A 20,338-nucleotide genomic window follows, 5' to 3' on the forward strand; every position below is an offset into this window, starting at 1 on the left:
GCTCTGTGCCAGCGTTTCAGCTCAAGCTAAAGAGCTAAAACAAAACAATAGAACTCACTGTACTGCTCAGCTTGTGTTTTCAAGCTGGCCGTCGTTTCCACTATACTGCTGACACGCTCGGGACGCGATGCCAGACAGATTCTGACGCTGAGATTAACAACTTAACTGCCTCTCTCTGGCCCGTCGGCACATTTACAGCCGCCGACACGCCCTCAAAAACATGTCCAGTCCAATGCAACATTTACTCTGGCAGTTTCACGAGCCGGAGTAAATACTGTAATTTCCAGCTTGTTTGGGGACACATTTCAACACAGGCTTTGTTTTGGGGGTCCTCGCTATATATCCGTCCTTACACTTCCTGAATAATTACCCTTTTAATGGGATTTCTTAAAGGCTGAAGTGATGGTAAGTCTGTTCATGTGTGCTGCTTTCTTGATCAAACCATTTTGGGAGTTAATCACAGTTGATGACTGGTATTAAAACCTCGTGATAAGAATCCAGACTGCAGGGAGTGGAGCCTTTTGTTATAAATGAAAAGTGCAAACAGCATGCAAGGGAAAGTTTGCCTGCACATTTGTATGATAGCATTCAACAAATATACACCTAGTGCTCCTCTGCTTCTGGTCCTCTCTCCACATTCAAGTCGTGTGCTCCGCTGCGACAGTTTCAGGTCAACCCCATCGTTCCATTACAGCAATTACACACTTACACTACACTGTGCATTCCTCACGTCTGGTGACATTAAATATGATTTACAATCCAGGTTGCAGCAAGCGAAAGAGGACAGGAATCCCCAGCAGTAGGGTGCATCAAATTTGAATGGGAATTTTTAATTTCAAAATATCAATTTGGCTGACATTGCATTTTGTTCCACTTAACATAAAAATGGCTTTTGCAAAGTTTTGAGGAATTCCATTGAGATTTAGGGGTGCCACCTAACACATGAACTTTGGTGAAATTTCAAAAAATGTGCAATTTTTGGTCTAATTGCCAAAAGGTTGACCTGGAAATGTTGAGTACAGTGAACTTTTATACAGTAACATGTTCTATAGGGTTATCAAAGTAAAAGTTGTTTGTTTGCCCTTTGGTCAACTAGGGCATTTCCCAGAATTCAACTTTCAAGATTCTCCATTCATTTGTCCAATAGATGAAATGAATGGAGGTCAATGGGACATGTTCACATGGCCTTACCCTGAATTTTGTGTAGCAGTGATGGATGTTGGACACACATATAAAGTTTAATTGACTTTATTGCTTAACACAAGGGGCGTTACTGAGACACCCTCTCTAGTGGCTAACTCATTGGCAACTAACAGGGCCTAATGGTAAGAGCTGACACTAACTAAACTTGTGCCAGAGTCTGCTCCACTGAACAACATCACCAGGGAGAAAGAGAGAGGAAATGGAACCTGACCTCTGAACCTAGCCAGTGCGTATCCCCCCAGATATGTCTCCCCACCCGCCACCCAAGAGTAACCGTCCTATTCAGGGATTAGCTTGCATTTGCAATAGCAATAATTGGCTGTTGTTGGTTGGTCATGCTCAACTGCCTGCAGAACTATATAGTCATGTGATAGTAGTAGTGTACATGGATGGACTGCACTTATATAGAGATTTTATCCAAAGTGCTTTGCACTACAGATGGCGCATTCATTCACCCATTCACACTAGTGCCACCTGCCACCATTGGGAGTTCATTCACTGATGAACGCAGCATCGTGGGCCTTTTGGGGTTCAGTATCTTGCCCAAGGATACTTTGACATGTGGCTGCCATGGTCAGGGATCGAATCACCAACATTCCAATCAGTGGGCGATTGCACTACCAACTGAGCCACAGCCGCCTCTAGTCTATGATGTGATAGGAGTACTGGTCTGTGGTGATGTGATAGGAGTACTGGTCTGTGGTGATGTGATAGGAGTACTGGTCTGTGGTGATGTGATAGGAGTACTGGTCTGTGGTGATGTGATAGGAGTACTGGTCTGTGATCATGTGATAGGAGTACTGGTCTGTGATCATGTGATAGGAGTACTGGTCTGTGATCATGTGATAGGAGTACTGGTCTGTGGTGATGTGATAGGAGTACTGGTCTGTGGTGATGTGATAGGAGTACTGGTCTGTGGTGATGTGATAGGAGTACTGGTCTGTGATCATGTGATAGGAGTACTGGTCTGTGATCATGTGATAGGAGTACTGGTCTGTGATCATGTGATAGGAGTACTGGTCTGTGGTGATGTGATAGGAGTACTGGTCTGTGATAATGTGATAGGAGTACTGGTCTGTGGTGATGTGATAGGAGTACTGGTCTGTGTTAATGTGATAGGAGTACTGGTCTGTGATGATGTGATAGGAGTACTGGTCTGTGATCATGTGATAGGAGTACTGGTCTGTGGTGATGTGATAGGAGTACTGGTCTGTGGTAATGTGATAGGAGTACTGGTCTGTGGTGATGTGATAGTAGTACTGGTCTGTGGTGATGTGATGGTAGTACTGGTCTGTGGTGATGTGATAGTAGTACTGGTCTGTGGTGATGTGATGGTAGTACTGGTCTGTGGTGATGTGATAGGAGTACTGGTCTGTGGTAATGTGATAGGAGTACTGGTCTGTGGTGATGTGATAGGAGTACTGGTCTGTGATGATGTGATAAGAGTACTGGTCTGTGGTAATGTGATAGGAGTACTGGTCTGTGGTGATGTGATAGTAGTACTGGTCTGTGGTGATGTGATGGTAGTACTGGTCTGTGGTGATGTGATAGTAGTACTGGTCTGTGGTGATGTGATGGTAGTACTGGTCTGTGGTGATGTGATAGGAGTACTGGTCTGTGGTAATGTGATAGGAGTACTGGTCTGTGGTGATGTGATAGGAGTACTGGTCTGTGATCATGTGATAAGAGTACTGGTCTGTGGTAATGTGATAGGAGTACTGGTCTGTGGTGATGTGATAGTAGTACTGGTCTGTGGTGATGTGATGGTAGTACTGGTCTGTGGTGATGTGATAGTAGTACTGGTCTGTGGTGATGTGATGGTAGTACTGGTCTGTGGTGATGTGATAGGAGTACTGGTCTGTGGTGATGTGATGGTAGTACTGGTCTGTGGTGATGTGATGGTAGTACTGGTCTGTGGTGATGTGATAGTAGTACTGGTCTGTGGTGATGTGATAGTAGTACTGGTCTGTGGTCATGTGATAGTAGTACTGGTCTGTGGTGATGTGATAGTAGTACTAGTCTGTGGTAATGTGATAGTAGTACTGGTCTGTGGTGATGTGATGGTAGTACTGGTCTGTGATGATGTGATAGGAGTACTGGTCTGTGGTAATGTGATAGGAGTACTGGTCTGTGGTCATGTGATAGTAGTACTGGTCTGTGGTCATGTGATAGTAGTACTGGTCTGTGGTAATGTGATGGTAGTACTGGTCTGTGATGATGTGATAGGAGTACTGGTCTGTGGTGATGTGATGGTAGTACTGGTCTGTGATGATGTGATAGGAGTACTGGTCTGTGATGATGTGATAGGAGTACTGGTCTGTGATCATGTGATAGGAGTACTGGTCTGTGATGATGTGATAGGAGTACTGGTCTGTGGTAGATAGATAGCTAACTGTGGTTAGCAAACTGTTGCTAGCTAATGTTAGCTAGATGTAATGAGCACCAAATACCTATAAATATGACTTAAATGACTTATGATAAATAAGTATACAAAGACACAACTACAGATATGATGGTTATATGTAATAATACATACCCAACACAGAAAGATTACCTCAGTTTTCTTGAGCTCTAGTATTGTTTACCTCAGATCTCCATGGCGACCATTGAGCACTGTTAACCACTTTATCCAACCAAAACAGATGTGTGGTGGCACCCCTAAATCATCATGTACTGGGAAAATATTTTGCATGTGTTGTTTCTACATATATTGGAACACTTTTAGCACCCAGCCATATCAAAATTCAAGAATTGGGTTTTTTGATGCACCCTACCCAGCAGTGTATCAGGTATATTTCTGTAAGGTGTTCCTCTTGTTACAACCATCTGTTGAGGGGTATATTGTTTCTCCGAAGAGCCAAAAAATTGAATAAAGCCAGAGTTTGAGAATATTTCCCCTTGTGTTTGGCAGGCTGTTGCGTTTGCAGAGGCACCTGTTGAAAGAGTAGATGAAATTACATATTTCAGCTCCCCTGCTGTCCGGCAACAAGTCGCCTTCAAGATTTCAAACCTCCTAAAAAGATTTGACTGACAATGATGATTGAGCTCACAGATTGTAAGAAACCTATGTGCATATACATTTCCAGTCAAGGTTTCAGGAACGACGGGAGGTAGAAAGTCCAAATACTCAGTTGGCCGCAGTTAAAAGTCTTTGAAGTGTCATGGGAGCTTTCTGCTGTTAGCTTGACTCTAAAATGTTCACTCAATTTCACAAGACGAGCAGGGGAGGAGGGTGAAGAGGAATTACACCATGAAACAAGCTGCTGTGCTGATTTCAGGTCACTACTAACTTCATGACCCTGTTGTAAGGCTGCACGCTATACATCTTTAAAGCATTGATATTGCCATGTGTGTATGTGCACTGGTCACATTGAAGGTGTGCATTTAATTCTGTCACTTTTTTTACCGCATAAGTCTATAGTCACACATCTGGAGAGTGACCATTAGAGGCCCCATGATACGCTTTTATCCCGAAACTTGAGTCACGATACGATATTATTGCGATTTTAAGCATTTTGTGATATGGTGAGTATTGCGATACAATATATTGCGATTTAACTGCATTTTGTGTCCACAACATTAAATTCAATCAAGAATTGTTTTGTCAAATAAGAGAAAATTCTCAGTGTATTCATCTAACTTCAGTCTTTTTATTTATCCACAATGAGTCAAACCCACAAACTGACCAACAAAATATTCAGTCAAACTGAACTGATATCAATGTATGGATGACATCAACTGCAGCATTTACTCAACGTTAAGCTTCACTGCTCTGAATTTTTTTGGAACATAAAAAAAAAGCCTAATTTTGCAGCGTTATTACGACAACTTCCCGACACGATATCCTGATATGGTGCCTATAGATTACTTAGATCTTCTAGTTTGATATGATGCCAGTATCTCAAGTATATTCCTAAAAGTGAGCCCACTACGGCCTGCGGAAAAAACGGTGAAAATACTGACAGGCCGTCAGTACGCTAAATATCGGTACTTGACAGCCATGGATCGATATTATAATTGCAAAATATCGCAATACTATGCTGTATCGATTTTTTCCCAAACCTCTGCTGAATGTCATCTGGCGTGGTGATTTTTGTGTTAAATGTGGTCCATGCAACAGGATGGTTCACATTCTTAATTTTTCAGCTTTACTATCATTTTTTTCTTTGCAGATTCACTTCACTAACTAATTCTGAAAAGATTAATTCTATTTAAGTCATATGTTTATCATATCACAACATGGGCAGGTGTGAAAAAATGATGTTAAATAAGAATGCTTTCAATAATTATTCTTTTCTCATATAAATATATTTATTTCAGAAAAAGATTGGCGTATTTTATTTCATAGGCTATTTTTAACATATCTTTTTATCTAAATGTGCACTTTATGGAGCTTTGATTTAAAAAAAAGAAGGAAAAAAAAGGTACTCCTGTTGTACAGTATTTATGCTCACTTAAATAAACAGTTTCAATAAAACTACTTGTGACATGTCATATTTGGCTTTGACTGAACATTTGCTCTCACTTTGCGATTTAAATATCGGGATATATATCGTATATCGATGTTCAGCCTAAATATATCGGGATATGATATACTTTTGGTCCATATCGCCCAGCCCTACCTGCCTAACACTTTTGCACAGTACTGTATATTGCAGAATTTTTTTTTTAAATGTAATTCGTTACCAATATGGTGCAGCCCTACCCTGCTGCATACATACACCCCTACGCATGTTACTGTCATCTGTACAACATAGATCTGACAACAACACATTTTATCTTTCATGTTTTCCAGTCTTATGGCTTTGGCAGACAATTTGGCCCTTCGTAGTGTAGTCCAACTTTCCCTGTGTCTCAGACGGGCCAGAATCTATACATCGGCTCTCAGTGACATGCTAACATGTTTCCACGTGTTCTCCAGTTTCTCTGGCAATCGGGAGTGCTCGTCAGGCGCCTCACACTCCTGTTCCCATGTGCTCAGAGAGGCCCGGGGGGACCCTGAATGTAACGTGGGGGCTCAGTATTGAATGGACTACTATATATTTAAAGACCACTTCATAAATAAAAGGAGGGGACTGCGAAAGACTGCATTTAAATGAAAAAACAAAAGCCCAGTTTGCAGATATTGCATACAACAAGAAATAAAATAAAAAACATGCTGGAAATAAGAATTTGTATTTGGTGTAGTAGCTGCAGATCAATTGGAAAACAAAGTATTATCCGGCTTAATCATGAAGCTAAAATCTGTCTATTGCATGCATCAAGATACTGGGATACATTAGCTGTCATTTCAGTACATATAATTCAATGTTTTTGTTGCACTCTGTGTTCCAGCTGTCCCCACAATACATTCCCGTCTGCGCAACGAGGGGGATTGTCCAACATTCCAAAGAGCCAATCTCTCTGCGGGGAATATTTATCTATGGAAGCCGGGATATAAAGTCTCACCTAGCGAGGCAGGAAATGGACAGGATATTGAATTCTGGAAGATTATGTAACGCTCCCCGCCTCTTACAGGTAGCTAACATTACACACACGTTTTAGCACATGCTCGAGCAGAAATATTTGCCTCAGGTCACATTAGTTTAGGGATAGAGCGCATGTGGATATTAAGTGAAGACATAAGCTGCTGCCACGTTAGGAGAGGGTAGCGTGCGGTACCATCAGCGTGTTAAGCATCTGATAAAGAGAACACGTGGTTTGATGATTTTAGAAAGCTGATGCTCTATAGAAATCCTCTTTTGGGTGGAAATTTAGGACAGTAGAAAATGGCTCAATGCTAGGTTTTGTCTGTATTTTGACACTAATAAAAGGGCCATATTGTGTGTTCATGGGTGGAAAACACAGTGTGTAAGTGTGTGTGTGTGTCAGTGCAGCACTACTAATGGGAGTCAGGAGACCTTGTTTGGCTCCCAGCACTGAGCGATTATCAGGAGCTATTAGATGTAACATCGTGTTCTCTACCTGGAGGCTGCTGGACGCGAGTCATGCTGGAAAAAAAAAGAAGAAAAACAAGGATACACACACATGCAACCACCCTCACTCTCAGGCAGAATTGCTATACACACATTTACTCATGCCATCTCTGTTTCTCTTGTGCACTAAACCTGTATACAAGCCATCCCGTCATTCTCAGGCCAGTTAACGATGAAGTCCACCCTTTCATCTCCACACACAATCACGCACGCACATGCATGCACACACATGCACACACATGCACACACACCGCTGGCTGTGGCTGACTGGGCATCTGAGATCAGAGGTGCAGATACAGTTAGCTTATGTAAAGCCTGAAGGCAAGATGTTCGAGTTAGTCATGGTACACAGAGACCATATTTACACTAATTCCCTTACGTCACTCCGGACTGAAAAACAGCTACTTTTGCATAATTTTTAATTTAGATCTTGAGTTGTTGCTGTTTTTGTTCATTTCATTCACTCAGCTCGTGAACATTAAGCTACTTATTTTCTGAAAATCACTGTTAAAGTTTAATCAGTATTTTTAAATTAACAGTGAATAGCTCTTGCAGCTCTGTGGAGCTTTTTTAGCCTCTTTAGGCTCATAGTTTTTTGCACAGGAGGACCAGTTAATGTAGGATTTTGTCTCACAGCTCATCAACACTGTTTCCAAGAGCAGGCACTTTTACCAACCAAGTCCTAATAAAACCACTGCACGCTACCTGCATAACAACAAACAGTAGACAGAAACAATTAGCAACTTGTATGAGAAGAAAGTCTACAACTAGCAAGCAATATAACTCGCTGTTTTTCTCAGGACTTCTGGAGACCAAACCAGTGTGAAGGCAGTGGATAATGGACTTAATTTAATCAGGTGGCCAAAAACCCAACTCCAATTGGACACGTTACTCTGTGGTCATGGTTTGTAAACATATTTGCTGTAACAACTTTATAAGAATAATGGGTGTGTCAGCTCACGTTCCTCTGCCCCCTAGTGGTTCGAAATTAATTTATTTTGAGTTAACACTTTCTACGCTTCGATGAAGATGCAGGGAAGCCATCAACAAAACATGTCTTTGCAGTTCTAATTGAAGGTCTGTATTGGAAATTTTGACCAATTGTGGATAAGTGGATTTTGTTTCTTCAGTACTTATAAGGTTCATTTTGAGTCAATCAAACAGAATAGATGTGAGAGCAAACCTACCACACTGCTATCAAAAGATGTTTTTTATTGCAAGTAAAATAAATTTGTGATTAAAAGGTTGATCAAAAAGTTATGTTTGCAAATACATAACTTCAGCTTGCTGTGGAGCTCAAACTCGTAGGTTGGACCTACGCTGAAAGATGTCAGACTTGTCTCTGTTGGCCAGACTTGATCAGAAGGACAGCTTGGTAACACTGACTTTTAGAGTTTTTGTTGATCAATCGGTGATATTGTAATGTGTTAACCACCTAGCTTAGCTTAATTAGCTAGTCGCTCACTCATCATAGGTATGTTACCAGGCTGCATGACGTTGTGCTTGAGGCTACAAATAAATTATGTTGCAAAGTTCGGATTGAGACTGGCTAGTAGAGACGTGTCTTACATCATTCAGCGTGGATGTAATTTGTTATATTTTTGGATTTGCAAATAAAAGTTTTTGATCCACAATAATGCATTTTGTCGTCAATAGTTTCCTTGCAAATAAATGTTTTTATTCTGATTTGGAAAGTTTTATTCTCAAACGTGTTCTGTTTGATTGCATAATAAAGACACAAAAGTAGTAACCACAAACATTTACTACCTCAGGTTATGTGAAAACATAAAAATAATTATATTTGTGGTTTCCACTGGACAGTGAAGAAGTGGAACTGGAAAAGCTCAAGTGGCTTGCGGTAGGTGTGTTGGCCGGTTTGTGCCGCAGGTGAACAAAGTTAGTTTGTCCCCTTGTCGTGCCCTCAGTAGCTCCCTCCAAGAGTTATCTAACCACAACAACTGGAGCCGTCGCTTGGCTGGAGGAAACAAGGGAACCAGTGTTTGCCGCTGACAGGAACGGCTGAGAGAAATTCTGCCGTCCTCCGCTCTCCATTCAGAATCACTGTCATGCTGTAATTCTCAGGAACACAGGGCACTTTTGTGTGTGTGGGTTATGTCTGAATAACCTGCATCTTTTCCTACATAAATGCTTGTGCATGTCTGTGTGGGTGTGTGCACGTGAAGACCACGCTTTCCTGCCTGCATATTCACACACAGACATGCAGGTAATTTTCCGATAATGCACGCCAGTTGTTGTGGGTTTTTTTTTTCGTATTCTCCATTACGCCGCCTCTATCCATGAATGAGGGGTTTGTTTGGTTTTTCCTCCGGCTTTCCGCTGTGCACTGTTACCCCGGTTTGCTCTCCGTTTCCTGGCCTGGACACACGGCTGTTTTTTTTCACTTTAGCCTCACAGAGGAAATGATTTCTGACTTTGGAGAGATGGGGCAGCAACGACAAACTAATATATCCTACCTCTGAACCCGGCTTAGGCGCGCACTGCAAACCACTTTGCTTCCAATGTGCCCGGGCCGGTGCCAAATTGGGTTTCCACTGCCTCCTACTGCAGAACAAAGGGTCCTCATAAACGTCTGTGGTTGCTTCAGTGAGATATTGAATAACTGATATTGGAGTATTATTGAACTTGTGCCTTTTATGTGGGTTCACGTGTGCAAATGCACATTCTGCCAACAATTCAATCCCCTTTGATATTATTCAATGTATTCAAATGGAAAAGCACACAGCAAGCCCGATGGTTATCATAATGTATTAGAAGAAAGATTACATCCTCCTCTTGTATTATTTTTACCCATATTGCATTTCATTGTAAACTGGTGTGGTGCTCCAGCTTCCATCCTCGCCTTGACATCCCTCTAAACACACCACAATTCCACTGCTCTTCTTTTTCCAAGTAACTCAATACTGGCCTGAATACAAGTACAAACTTTTACACATGCAGGTGCATACACACGCATGCACACACACACCAAGTGGAGTGTGTTTACTCCTTTTTAAAAAGGTTGTCAGAGCCTATCATATCAGCTAAGCTGAGCCTGCATGCCATGGAAAGAGAAAAGGAGGGGCCCCGATCCTCGTCCCGCTTCCAACATAAAAACCCTCAGCCAAAAAACAAATTAGCAAAGAGACACAGGGGACGGTTTATGACTATTTATTCAATTTGCTATTGAGCGAGAGAGGGGGGCCGAATTCCCCTTTTTTTTTTTGAGCACAATGTCATTTCCTGCTGGATATTTGACCACAAAGTGAGAGCAGAGTTGTTGTGGAGAGACAAGCTGAAGGGTATGAGGAGAACGAGGGATGTTTTGGCGCGGGGAGAGGGGTGAATGAGAGGGCTAACCAGAATGTTCTAGTGCTCCCATGGTATGTTGACAATTCTTAAACAGCAAGAAAATTGCTCGCTCCAACGTGGGGAGGGAGTAGTGGAGATTGAGGCTGTTAAAACAGTGCATTTGTGTTGTTTACATGTACATAATGTTGCATGTACAGTATTCCACATACGGAAAATATTGTGACATAGAAGGAATAATACGTGCACATGTTTACATCAGTGCAGAAATGAGGAGCTGGAAAGGGGGCTGACTGTGTGGCTGAACTGATTCAAAATGAGTTCTGCCTTTCAATAACATTCATTGCTGACAGTTCAGCTCTAACCTGTGGCTTCAGGCAGCCAGTCAACTGAGGGCCAGCCGCAGATTAGAGCTGGTGTACAGTAAAGCACAGCACAGACCCACTCACCTTCTTCTTGCTGCAGTAGATCTGCCATTTTTTCTCATCTGGCAGAGCGAACATGGCCTCCCTGTTCTTATCCGTCAGGTCCAGTTCATCCTGAAACAACAAGGGCCAATGTTTTATTCACACAGTATTCATTTTAGAACCACAACACAAACCCATGAAATGAATAAGCATTAGGATGGGAAAGATTTCCTCAAACCCTTTGAGTTCCAACGTCCCGCCATATGACCTCAGAGGCTCAGTGAACATACTAGTATCATATGAAACTACAAAATCTAAGGAATCCATTGGTACCAACCATGTTATGATTTTTTTGTCAAGAAGGGAAATTAATGCTGTGGTGAATTTTAGAGAGGAAAAAACTGACAAAGGGGTTCTTTGACCTCTGACCTCAAGATATCAGAATAAATTGGGTTCTTTGGGCACATGCAGTTTGTATAAATTGGGTATCATTGGACAGCTGAGACTGGATTCAATAAGCAATAATTGTCCCATTTTATTGCAACAGGAACATTTATTACACTCGACTTTGCTGTAAAAAGACCTGCTGTGACCTCTAAGATAATCACAGCATCATGAAATTTTGCCACCACAAACACGAGACGTAGAGCATTCAGAAGATATGTGGCTTTCATAGGTATATTAACTCTAAGAGGGTTTCTGAGCAGAACAGAAGTGTGCTCCTTCCAATCACAGAAAAATAGCAACATATAATATGCAACAACATATACTTAATTAAGTTAATTGCAGAATGAACCATCATTACGAAAAAGTCTTACAATGAAAACAAGAGTCAAACACCATTTAAAGCATTAACTGGGACACTGAATGGTTGAATATGACCAACCCATTCCTCAGGATACAATCCCCATTGTTTTATTACCCCTGGAACAATACAGAGCAAAACATTTTATCAGTGACTGCAGATCAGTGAGTGAGTTGAGTTTACACAGTGACTTTTGATTGTCCACCCTTCCCCCTGTCTGACAGAGAACTGGTCTCCAGACCACAGAGAAGTGTTTTAATATTCACCCTGCTGCTTTGCTCAATTCTTCAGTTTGGTACACGGAGCCTCCTGCACCTTTTGAAATGCATATGAGACCAGGAAATGAGTCTCTGTGTGCCAGGGAGGAAAAATAAAGTCTTGGAAAAGAGAGAAGGATACATTTGGGTTGAGGGGAGAAGCAGAGAGATGGAGGGAGGAGAGGAAGAAAGAGAAGAGGGGCTGTGTGGTTCTGGAAATGGATAAGCACAAAAAAAAAAGAGGAGAGGATGAGATGCTACAGCGCCAGGGCTTTGTGCTGAAGCTCAAACTAATCTCATCATAATGGTTTTGCTACCATGACGTCAGCCAGAAGTGCCGGGCCTCCCGGGCCCCCCAAAGTGAAGATGGCTACCAGTGCCAGAGGTGGGGCCCCTTAAAGCCAGCCCAGTAGATTCACTGGGTTTGTTTTCATCCATTCAGCTGGACGGAGTAGGCTGAGGTGGCCCACATTCCAAGTATCCGACACTATGAAGAATGACATCATCTCTCACCCAGTCTTTTCAATGGGATAACCAGCAGCAGCATTATTGTGGCTTTGGCAAAAAAAGAGGAAAAATCTGAAGGGTGTGAACTTCAAGGGGGTCTAATACAGATAGAAACCACAAAGGAGCTATAGAAATTTTTGGTCAAAGCCTTTTTCATCTCAGCAGCGTGAATTCAATGATGAATTGTGACTCACAGCCAGAGCTCATCATCCAGAGTCTACGTTACCTGCTATAAAAAAAAATACACGGTGCTGTTACTCGTGGCTCCACACACTGGATTGTGAAAAACAAGCCGTCATGTGTCTGCTAAACATCTAACCCCTGACACTCCATCGTTCAGTCTTTACAGATTTCAGCTTTGGGTTGGATCCTCTCTCCACATCCCCAGGCTTAGAAACCGAGGCTGAGAAGCCAGCTCGTCTCTGGCATGTCGCCTGGTCACCGGGTCAAAGCCCTTGCTGTCCAAGCTGCTGCTGTTTGGAGGAGCTGATACATGGAGCTGGTGGGGAAATCAGTGAGAATGAGACCCCTGGATTTGAACCAGATGGGAGCTGAACCTGGCAGCTGAGCTCTCTCTCTCTCATGGTACAGTAAGGTCTTAGACAGAGGAGAGTTATATGAGCGCAGGATATACGTCAGCTATGAAAATGAGGATTTAGGTGTCTGAGAAATGCAGGTTCAACAGTTGAAGGGAGCAGGTATGCTCGCTGAGGAAGTTTGTTTTTTTCTAGGATTCCATTTAGAAATTGATAGGCTTACATAAGGCCTTTACATAAGATTTAAGGTGCATGAATAGGATAATGGCAAAGTAGCAAGAACAGGAAAACAGGAAAGGAGTGGCAGGGTGGGCTAATGTATCTGGAGATTTCACTGAATGTTTGATTGAGTTATTTTCAGGAAGAAGCGGTACCAGTCTGAGGAGAGAGCGATGGAACTGAGGATGAGGACATGGAGTGGGTGGAGGAATGTCCATGTCACACCAGCCAGAGGACTTTTCTTTCCAGTTATGCAATATCTCGCCATTTTCTTCCACTTCCAACCCCCCAAATGCCTTCACAATATTACTCCCAATATTACATCTGCATCACATGGCCTCTCCTCATGACCCAAGACAGTAACACCCAGTCTCTCTTTAAAATCTTCCAAAACAAAACCCGAACCACTTTCCACTTTGCCGTGTAAAACCTTCTCTTGATGTGTCCGCTGTCCTGTTTTGCCAGCACGCTCCGGTTGAGAACTCACATAAACCAAAACTAATATTTTTACACCTGCTGCCCGAGAGGGGAAAATATACACACCTAAGGCTTATGAACCTCTTTCATATTTCCTCCACAACTGCAGATTGAATAATGTTACAAATTAAAAAAGGGTGTTGTGAGCTTTTACTGACCTGCCCTGTCAATCAAAATCCTGTTCTGCTCTTGTCCAATGATTGGCAGTTTCCCCGTTTAATAGAGATAATACAGAATATATGGTAAACAAAGACAGGGCTAAGAGAGAAAACATAAAGTACCCGTCGATTCAAAAATGTTGTTTTTTATGTTTATGTCCCCTAAAATGTCTGTCCTTGACTATACCACCTTGTATCTGTGCAAATTTTGTCAGTAGAGAGGCGTTTCCAAATTCCTCTACAAAAGGTGGAGATGTCTGTGTACTTCACTAAAATTTGAGATTACAGATCTGAGATTCTTTGAAAAGCCAATCAACAGCTCTAAAAGAAAGCTGAAACCTCGAGCACAGAGTGGAATTGTCTGTACAGAGATATGAAACACACTGTAATGTCATGGTAGGGGTGTAAATCGTGGGTTACATCACGAGATGATATTCGATCGATTCATTGGACGATACAATATATGCCGATATCACAAAGGCTGCCGCGGTACGACTTTGACTCGGTTTGGTTCAGGGGCCAGGGATTGATAAGAGACCATATCATTTAACACAGCCCGTTACATTTACAGTACTGTGCAAAGTCTATGGCAGGTGTGAGAAAAAAAAACGCTAAAAAAATTGATGCTGGTTTGAAGGCAAAGGGTGGTCTCACCAAATATTGATTTAGATTTTTCTTCTGATCACTCACTCTCCATTTTGTTAATTGAACTATTAACATTTCTATTTTTGAAAGCATTCTTATATAACAGAGTCTTTCCACACCTGCCCAAGACTTTTGCACAGTACTGTATATTAGCTAAAAAAAAATTAATTAATACAAAAAAAAAATAAAAAAAAAAAAAAATATATATATATATATATATGCGTGTGTGTGTGTGATTTTATCATTTTATTTATGAGCTCTTCCACATAATAAAATGAGAATCAAGCCATTTTTTTCTTAATACAAAGTATAAAAATGGACCTTCCGTTGGCTATAAAGTGCCACATTGCATTTAAGTGAATCTTTTTGGGGGGCTTAACTTAAAGAGCCTGTGATTATCTTTCACTGATGAACACAGGCCATTCCCAAGATATAACCTTATACACAGATATAATCTGTGTGCTCAGTTTACTTCTCAGAATAAAAAAACTTGAGTGAAAAAAACAAACAGGGACATTGTCAAAATAAAAGCGTATATTGAAGACAGCAATAAGCGTCCTTGCAGTTGGATCGTTCTCTTATCGATCTTTATTGATGTACACCCCCACATCATAGCAAATATTACTGCATGTTTCACAACCACTAAAGCTGTGTGAGCCACTAGCCAGCCAACAAACAACATAAACAAGCTAATAGATGCCAACTACATTTAGCATTCTGATCTTTCTCTCTGTCTCACTCTTGAGAGCTTTCTTCCCAAAATAAGCTTCTTCTACTCCTCTAAATGCCAACGCTTCACAGCTCAGAGGTAAAAAGATCCCCGTTAGCAAGTGCATGATGTACTGTAATACCACCCAGGGATTATGATGATGAAAATATCCCCATATGGATAACATAAATTCATTCATTTGTATGACATAACAGGATTCATGATACAACAAGTCTGTGGGAGATTTGAAGCATTTATCCTCAACATATGGAAAGCATGTAAAGGAAGAGAGAGGGAGGAGTCCTAGTGATAGACAGCAGTGAAGTCAGAGCAGTGTGGGAAAACCTGAATACCTGCTACTGTTATTTAGACTTTAAATGTCCACTGAAAGTGCACAGAGACAGAAATGAGGTTAAAAAAAAAAAAAACAGTTTGGCTGCATTTGAGATAGAGACGGAAGCAAGACAATCTAACATTGAAATGTGAGAGCAAAGAAAGCGAGGTCAGCCAGTAAGTAGGTGTGAGTGACTGGCACAGGAGTGGGAGTGGGTGTGTCACCGTGACAACTGATTGAGAACGTGTCAGTCTCCACCCAAACGGGAAATGTGTGTGGTCCCAGAATGACATCCTTTCACACGCATGTGCCTCTATGAAGTGGCATTTCCAGAGTGCACATGAATGTCTTTACCTCATGTGAAGTCTTACGGTACGGGCTGAGAGGGCCTGTCTGCTGTAGCACTGACACACACACACACACTGTATATATATCCTGCAGCAGTCTCTGGGCGAGACAGGAAGGCACAGGAAAGACAGGCAAGATGGCAGGAAGTCATATGAGGCCTCCAGGGAAGCCACAGGAAGCTGTAGCTGCCATTATTGACCCAAACGAGTTTCAGAGAGAGTGTGTGTGTGGGTGTGTGTGTGCAGCTAGTCAAGGCAAAAGCTGCCTTTTTCTTGTGGTAAATGGATCAAAGAGAAACTTCTTATCTTAACATATGGTGAAAATGGTTTTTCGCCGTCCATTAACAAATCACCACACACACACTCACACTCACACTCACACACACACACACACACACACACACACACACACACACACACACACACACACACCACTTCGCAGCATTTGGATGACTCATAGTATCCTCTCTTTGATGAGTCAGGCAGTAGCGGTTCCTAGCCTATATTGCCTCTCCCCTCGTCCAAACAAAGCTTGACCACTTCCATGATAAGGGCTGGCTCCGGACACTTAGCTGAGTATAGTCAGCAGAGGTAGGAGCAAAGCATTAGAACAGCCAGTGAGCCAAATGGACGGGAAGGAGCGAGGGAAACAGAAAGGAAAGATGTTGCATCCCAGGGCGTACACTGTGGAGGAAACTTGCTCCCAATGGCTCAAAGGGTGGAGAACATTTCCATTCCCTCCTGTTATGTAACGCATTTTTTGATTGGCGCCCGGTTCGAAAGTCACACTGGAGGGAACGTTAGGACAGGATTTATGTTCCAAAGGGTCCAGTTTGGAACATGGGCGCTATTAAAGGTTGTGGTGCACAGATGTGATGCCTAACACTGGACAGCTGGACCGCTGCCCGGAGTGGTTGGATTAAAACTGGCCCAAATTACGAGACAGGGAAAGAAAGAATGAGGCTCCCACATAGAGACAGAGACAGACAAAGCAGATAGAAAAAGAGGGCAGAGAGAACACACTAATCTGATGTCTGCCAGCACTGTACTTGCCAGATGTTGGCCTAGTGGACCTAATTCAGCTGCACCAATTTGGGAAGTATAATGTACATTATGGCCTCTACAGCCAGGACAATATATAGATATTATCATATATATCGATGATTATAAACCTTCTGCAACTACAGAACATAATGCAGAAAATTATGCTTGGGGTGATTTAGAAATGGTGTCATATAGGTATTTATTTTATTTATTATTTATTTAAATAGTCAGTAATCAACAAATACTGAACATCCACTACTAATGTTTATTTAGATATTTTTTTTATTTTAGTCATTCTGTATTTTCGAAGTGTTTCGTTCTAGAATTGGTTGATAAAAGATTAAAAATGTATTATAACGTTTAAATATTTTAATAAAATAATATGTTTAGGAAAGCTGCCTTCTAATTTCAAAAAGATTGGGACGCTGAAAAAAAACAATAAATCCTTCACAAAATACATTTAATTAAATATAGTACTTAGACAAGACATCTCATGTTCAAACTGGGATTTTTTTTGTTTTTTCTAAATATATACATTTGGATTATGATGCATTTTTGTTTTTATACAATTTCACTAAGCATCCCAGCTTTGTCTGGAATATGAACTTTACCTTTGCATATTCATATTAGTGCAAAATTGGTGCACAATCCACATTGAAAAGTTCCATTTACATTCCACCATATGACTGAATCAATGAACTTTCCCCCTTCTAATTGATATCGTTATTGGTCGTTATTGGCTCCATCTCGTCTCAACACATGACTCTATTTAGATGTGTGAAGACAGTTTGGGGAGAGCATTTGCAACCTCTATACAGAAAGAAAGATGCCAGAGAAATGCTGAGTCAGTCTATTTTATTTACAACTACAATCTAAAGTGAGTCACTTCTTTCAGCTCTATTCTACAGCAGCTTGAGTGCCTCTAGATCTGTTGCATTTTGTCTTCTGTATTTACTTTTCTCTTTTTTAAACATTTTACCCCGCAGTGCCTCAGTGCCACTGCACAGTTGGGTTCAGGCCCTTGCAGATGTGTCGACACATTGCGACCATATGCCGACCTCTCCACAGTGAAGGCTGTGTGTTCATAGCCATCAGCTGAAACTTATAAACGCTGGTTGTCCCCAAACAACCTCACACTTTGAGTGAGAAATGTTTCTAAGTACCAAAATGACCAAGCGGGACTCAATCTCAATTAACTAAATATGAGAGCAATTTCACGTTTGATGCTAAAATGCTATTAGCAGGAAAATGCCCTGACAAAGCAAAATAAAGCTGTCATTGTTCTTGAAGCGCTGCCAAACTTCACACATGGCCTACATATCAACTATGCGTGCGAGCCTTGAAACGCTGGTGGAAACAAAAGCGTTTCAAATGCACATAGATCCAAAAAACAGAACCCAGAAGTGCGGCACTTTTGCTATCAGGAACGTCTGCAGCCAGCTGCAAATGTGTAGTGTAATTGATGCGATTCATTAGTTCCTCTGATGTGGTCTTTGTTCATTGTGTCCAAATCAGTGGCGATTGCTTCCAGGCTCATTTGCATGGGTTTGTCAAGTTTGTTACTGGCACACAATGCTATTTTATGGGTTTATGGCAGAATTGGAAGCAGGTTTTTCTATTCTTCAGACTTTCTCTCAGTTTGAGTTGTTGCAAATTTGGCTGTGGAGAAGGAATGTTTGCACAAGGGGACCAAAGATTGATGCCACACATGCATATTCTGCAAAATTGTGTCAGCTCCACACCAAGGACAATAAGTCATCTCTTTCACTACATTACTTATTCTATGCTCGTGCATTTTTCATGAAGTAGCAGAGAAGTTGGAGGTTGCTTAAAGGTTAAACGTTTGAGCACACTTCTGATGCTTAGGCAGAGGGCTGTACGGGGAAGCAAGATTAATGTTGAGTCTAACGGTCGCTCTTTTAACCTGGCTTGATCTCTACGTTACTTGTGCTGCACAGCTAACCTGGTCAGGCCAAATTTTTGTTCCTAGTTTTGGTTTTAAATTGACAACAAAACACTTCTTTCATTGATCACCTCCTTTGGAAACAGCGTGATATAGAAAATTTGAGCAAGAATACAATTTTATTTGCAAGGATGCTAACACCCTCACTGAGCTACTAGCGACTAGGTTCGTAGCAATTTCTGGACATTTATCCACACTGGCTCTTAAAAAAAGCCTCGTGCACTGTGAGATCAAAGGTAGCATACATTAATAATAATATATTAATAATCATATCACATTTACTTGCATATTACATATGATATAATTCCATTAAACCACAATGTTACCACTTTGTTGACTATGTTTTTATGCTTGGTCCTGATTTGCGGATGTCCATTCCACACTGCTGGTATTACAGCGAATAGCATACTAATTAGAAAACGTGATATTTTATTATATGGTATTTATGATGAATAACACTATATTAAAACAATAAATTCAGTTTAAAGTGATTTCCATGTATCCTTCATTAAGGGAGAGTGTCAGACCAAATGTATTTCTTGGATATAACATTTAAATCTGCTGCATCACGTGTAAAGTGTAAGAGCTGCAAAATGTGCAGCTGTCATGTTAGAAAAATGGTAAGCATTAAGTGATGAAATAAATATAACTACTGAATTCAAACTTATGACATCCTGCTAGCATTCCCCTTTTGCTGTACTTGCAGCAACAGTGTTGCTTTTTGCTGGAGTACTTTTCATATTCTTCATAGAAGTAGGCGGAATGTGATCGGTTTTTCAAGTAGTACAGTTAAATTATACTCCGAACACCCCCTTTTATGGCAATGCACACATGAAGCATGAAGAAGAAACCCGAGGTGAACAGAGTGGGTTGACAACAACCGTTATAACACCTGTAATCTCTAATCGGGGCTGTAGTTGTTGAGCCAGCTAAAGAAAAGAAACTCTGGCTCTGTTGAACTTGCTTTGTTGTACAGTCCTCAGAACTTGCTGGTGTGATATAAATACATACAATGAAACCCAGTTCATCACCATAGTAATATGTGTTTATTTTATTCTTCGTCCACTACCAGCCGTGTGATCGTCCAAAGGACACACATCACACCACATATTACATTTCATATTCCAATAAGACAGTCATGGCACGATAGAAAAGCTGAGGATTTTTTCAGGCCGATCATTTTTTATATATTTCTGAGACGAGTCAGCTAAAGTCTTTTCTCCCACTATCAGAGTAAGCTGAGTGTGCACTGTTGAGTCTCTCGACACAGTGGAAGACTCCATTATGGACGTGAAGACACGTGAAGGTGGTTTACTCCTCCGTTTGGCCCAGATCTGTCGCTCCCACTCCAGAGGCTCCATTGAGTCTCATTCTCCTCCTCAGGAAAGGCTTTCATAACAATAATCCAGTCCACTGTTACCATGGAAACACACTACGTTATGTTAT

At 41.4% G+C, this 20,338-nt stretch overlaps 1 protein-coding gene across 1 annotated transcript in view; it reads right to left on the reverse strand.

Moving 5' to 3' along the window:
• daam2 (dishevelled associated activator of morphogenesis 2) overlaps positions 1–20,338 on the reverse strand; it is a 90,152-nt gene that overhangs the window by 50,074 nt on the left and 19,740 nt on the right. The window contains exon 3 of the mRNA XM_059352732.1: positions 10,934–11,023. Within this exon, the coding sequence (XP_059208715.1) occupies positions 10,934–11,023 (90 nt within the window). The remainder of the gene's footprint in view (positions 1–10,933; positions 11,024–20,338) is intronic.

This window comes from Centropristis striata, chromosome 16 (assembly GCF_030273125.1).
Source record: "Centropristis striata isolate RG_2023a ecotype Rhode Island chromosome 16, C.striata_1.0, whole genome shotgun sequence".
NCBI lineage: Eukaryota > Metazoa > Chordata > Actinopteri > Perciformes > Serranidae > Centropristis > Centropristis striata.